General features: G+C 40.7%; 1 protein-coding gene across 1 annotated transcript; it reads right to left on the bottom strand.

Annotated features, from left to right (window-relative positions):
- Window positions 1-3660: 3660 nt before the first annotated feature.
- Window positions 3661-4522, bottom strand: LOC119568683 (ATP-dependent RNA helicase A-like). The gene is made up of 2 exons (XM_037917187.1): window positions 4511-4522; window positions 3661-4383 (listed from the first exon to the last, which is right to left on the bottom strand). Exons 1-2 carry the CDS (start codon window positions 4520-4522, stop codon window positions 3661-3663), a joined length of 735 nt encoding a protein of 244 aa, XP_037773115.1.
- Between the last annotated feature and the right edge of the window lie 478 nt (window positions 4523-5000).

Here is a 5000-nt window from a genome sequence, read left to right as displayed (position 1 = left end):
GGATAGATACAACATTCAATACTAGGAATAAGTGAGACCAATTGGAAAAGTAATGAAAGTTTCAAAACTAAGAAAACAGACAGTTTTTTTTTTTTTTTGGAAAGAAGAAGGAAATTATAGTCACGAGTTGGTATGATTCTCACGAAAAAAACTGCAAATGCACTAATTGGGTACACCCAATAAATGATCGCATTTTAAAAGTCAGAATACAAGCAAAACCTCATAACATTAGTATTATACAATGCTACGCACCAACCAACATTGCAAGTGATGAAGAAATGGAAAATTTTTATAACTCTCTCCAAGATACTTTAGACACAATCCCTAACAGAGATGTAAAAGTAATCATGGGAGACCTCAACGCCAAAGTAGGAAAAATATCTAAAAATGACACCTGTGGAAAATTCGGCTTGGAGATATAAATGAAAGAGGTAAAGATTTTATTGAATTCTGTAGTACAAATAATCTAGTTATAGCCAATACATTGTTCCAACACCACCCAAGACACTTGTACACGTGGTTTTCACCAGACAAAAGAACACGCAACCAAATTGACTACATTGTGCTGAACCAAAAATGGAAAAGTTGCATAAAAAATGCCAAGACAAGACCTGGTGCCGATTGCAACAGTGACCACCAACTACTAACTATCGACTTTAAAACAAGACTCAAAAAGATGGAGCGTCCAACACCACCTCTAAAGCTCGACTACAAAACTCTTGATAACAATTACAGAATTATAATGTCAAACAAATTTGAAGTACTCAATCAATGTGAAGATGATAAAACACCAAATGAGTTGTGGGAAGAAGGAAAAGAACTCTTGCTGAGCGCTACTTAAGAAACTATCGCCAAAAAGAAAAGACAAATTCCCCTGGGATATCTAAAAAACACTAAGTGAAATTGAAACAAGAAGATGCCTAAGATCAAAGGGTATCAATAATCCAGTTGAAAAAGTAATTTACAAAAACCAAATACAAAAATTCAAAGATTATTGCGACAAGATAAGGAAAAATATTTAAATGAACATTGCCAGAGAATTGAAAAATGTTCTATCAATAAGACAACTAAAGAACTTTACGTAGGAGTACGAAACATCACACGAAAATTTAAACCTACAATGGACACTATCAAAATTGAAGATGGACTTGTTTTATGTGATGGAAAAGAAGTCAAAGATAGATGGAATCAATATTGTTCCAACCTATACAAAAAGAATAAAGATCTAACAACAACATTAATTAGACTCAATGACAGCGAAGATGAACCACCGCCACTGCTAGACGAAGTTATAAAAGCCATAAAAGAAGTAAGAATAACAAGAGCCCGGAATAGATGAAATAACAGCAGAACTAATCAGAATGCTGGCGAAAGTGTTGAATACTTCTACAAACTTTGTACAGATGGCCAGAAGACTGGGTAAAATCAGTCTTTACTCCCATACCTTAAAAAGGTGACGCACTCCAATGCAACAATAACAGGACAATTGCATTAATAAGTCACAGCAGCAAAATTTTGTTGAAATTATTGCTGAAAGAATGAAGTTGAAGTTAAGAGAGGAAATTGCAGACGAACAAGCAGGTTTTCGCCCTGGAAAAGGTACCAGAAACCAGATTCTAAATTTAAAATTGATCATAGAGAAAAACAGAACATCAAAAAGAGCTATACCTGTGTTTCATCGATTACTTGAAAGCTTTTGATACTGTTGATCACGATATCCTCTGGAATAACATGAACGGTATGAAGTTTCCAAAACATCATCCAACTAATAAAAGTCATGTATGACTAACAACAAGCAGCTGTAAGAACCACTTATGGGTTAACAGAATGGTTCGAAGTCAAACAAGGAGTGTGACAGGGTTGCATTCTGTCTCGGCACCTCTTTAACATATATTCTGAAACAATTATGAGAGGTGCTCTAGAGAATTTTGAAGGAGCTGTAGATGTTGGAGGATACAAAATATCAAATCTAAGGTACGCCGATGATATAGTTTTGATTGCTAGCAGTATCACTGAACTACAACAACTACTAGATAAAGTTAGAGAAACAAGCGAAAAGGCTGGCTTGTTTCTTAATGCCAAGAAAACTAAGATCATGAAGATTCAAAGATAACCGGCAATGAACAATGATGAACATGTTACAATCAATGGAATGATTGTGGAAAATGTGAAAGAGTTCACTTATCTTGGAGCTGTTTTAACTAATATATATGATGATTCACCGGAGATAAAAAGAAGAATTGCCATTGCCAAAAACGCCACAATTGCTCTCAATAACATCTGGAAAGACCGAAGCATTACCTTACAGACAAAGCTGAGGTTATTGAACTCATTAGTTTTCCCAATTGCATTATATGGTTCCGAGTGTTGGGTGCTGAAGTAGATAGACAAGAAAAAGATCAATAGTTTTGAAATGTGGTGTTACAGACGAGTACTGCATATTAGCTGGACAGAGAAGAAGACGAATGATGAAGTGCTGAGAAAAATAAATTGTAAAGACCGGCTGTTGGTCATCTTGAACAGGAGGAAATTAAAGTTTATTGGTCATGTGATGAGAAGTAAAAGTATTGAGAAAGACTTGCTGACAGGGATGGTGATAGGAAACAGAAGAAGAGGCAAACCGAAGACAAGACTGAACGACAGCATCAAAGATATTTGCGGGCTGTCGATGGTACAAGTGGAAAGAAAAGCGTAAGATCAAGTTGAATGGCGAAGGATGGTGGAGAGGTCCACGGCTGCTCAAACATGAGCATACCGTTATTGATGATGATGATGAGAGTTTTTCATACCTTGGTAGTGTAGTCCAGGTCTCTGGTTTGTCAGACCAAGAAGTCAGTAGACGGATTGGTCTGGCTACAGGAGCCATGAGCTCGATCAACAAGAGCATTTGGAGACGTCGGTATCTATGCAGAAGGGCCAAGCTACGTGTCTTCAAGGCCTTGATGCTGCCTGGACACTGCCTAGTGCCTTGGAGCCTCGTCTTGATGCCTTTTGTAACAAGTCCTTACGCCGGATAATGGAATACAGCTGGCAGGACCATGTGTCCAACTGACGACTACACCATGAGACTGGCATGGGGCCTGTTACTTGCATAATCCGGGACCGCTAACTCAGGCTTTATGGGCACCTAGCTTGTTTCCCTGTGGATGATCCTGCCCATCAGGTTGTCTCTTTGCGAGACAATCCTGGGTGGAGGAGGCCCGAGGGACGACCCTGGAGGTCATGGCTTGGGCAGCTCGACCAGTCCTGTCGCGAGGAATTAGATATGGGCCGACAGCCCCCCCGTAGACTCGCCATGAGGGACCCCCGTGGCTGGAAGCGAAGGGTCGATGCAGCCATGCCATGATGATAATGATAATTATTCATTATTCATTAAGTTTTATGGATATTCATTATTAGTGACATTGATTATATATTTCCTGCTGTCAGCCTCTTCATCATTCTCATTTCACTACCATCAGGATCATTTAAGATATAAAAAAGGGGCACGCAGAATTTATGGATCAATTTTATTTCCATTACTAATACAATAGCATTTTCAAATTATGAAATCCGTGCATGTGCAGGGTATACAAAGTAGTTTTTCTATAACAGCATTTATTTTCTTACCTACAAATAAATATATAGTGATATAAAATATATGACTTTGTCCGGTTGCCTTTAAGGTGTGCTGTAGATATTAGAAGGAGGAGAGTAACTGCCACCTCCAGCACCATCTCCAATACCACCACCAATACCACCTCCAATACCACCTCCAATGCCACCCCCGATGCCACCTCCGATACCACCTCCGATACCACCCCCGATGCCACCTCCGATACCACCTCCGATACCACCTCCAATACCACCCCCAATACCACCTCCACTTCCTCCTCCAACACCACCGCCTCCAACAACTTGACCACCGCCCTGGGAAGCTGAACTCAGCGCCGTCTGAAGGTCGACTCCGCTGGGAAGAGTCGGGTTCTCTCCTTCTGCGTAGTTCACGAAGAACACTTCGGGGTTGGATGGCGGTGGTGCTGGAACCTCGATCACTCGTTGGTCATGTTCAGACTGCTTATTCAGGACATACACGACGTGTTGCTGTTGTGGCGGTGGTAGGACGATGGGTTCTGGTCCCTGTGCGCCATCAGGAAGTCTCACGAAAATGATATTGCGTTCCAATTTAGGTTCTGGAATGTAGTCTGGCCGATTTACAACACCTTCATTTTCTGGCACATCATACAGGAACACACGGCTGTTCACTTGAGGTGTCACACAGCTGCCATCCACATGCAGCACTTGTCCACTCCCACAGCTCCCAGACTCGAAGGAAGGTCCTGAGGGCGTGCCTAGGTCGTAACCCTGAGGAGCAGCAGATACAGCAGCTACGAGTGCCAAAACCTACAAGAAAAGTAATGTATCGCTTAGGCACTACACATTAGTACTTCGTCTATTTAACAGATTGTACAAGACCACATTCACATCCACGAAAACACGAAAAACTTGCAGTAAGTTAAGCACCACACACCAAGAGCTTCATGATGGAAGTCGATGTCTTGTACCCTTGCGACTCAGTATTTATAAAGACTCTCCGTGTTGACCATCACAAGGTCTTTCCTTTCTCCCTCGGTGTGTTTATCACAGCCGATGGGTAAATCTTAAAATGTAAAAAATATATATATTTTTCAATATCTGAAGTAATAATCGAAATCCTTTTGGAAATGACAGCTACTGTTATTATATTTCATTTTGTAGGGATCGTTGATAACGCAACATTCACACACACACACCCACACACACACACACACACACACACACACACACACACACACACACACACACACACTCACACACACACACACACACACACACACACACACACACACACACACACACACACACACACAATGTGTTTTATGTACTGTGAAACGATATTCAAGTCCCTCCATTACCATTATACGAAGATGAAGTATATTTCCCGAATGTATATTGAATATCAGCCACTGTCATCCTGTCCT

The sequence above is a fragment of the Penaeus monodon genome, unplaced genomic scaffold (genome assembly GCF_015228065.2).
Source record: "Penaeus monodon isolate SGIC_2016 unplaced genomic scaffold, NSTDA_Pmon_1 PmonScaffold_10504, whole genome shotgun sequence".
Classification (NCBI taxonomy): Eukaryota; Metazoa; Arthropoda; class Malacostraca; order Decapoda; family Penaeidae; genus Penaeus; species Penaeus monodon.
Note: the sequence above shows the minus strand (reverse complement) of the source record. Positions and strands in the feature narration are given on the sequence as shown.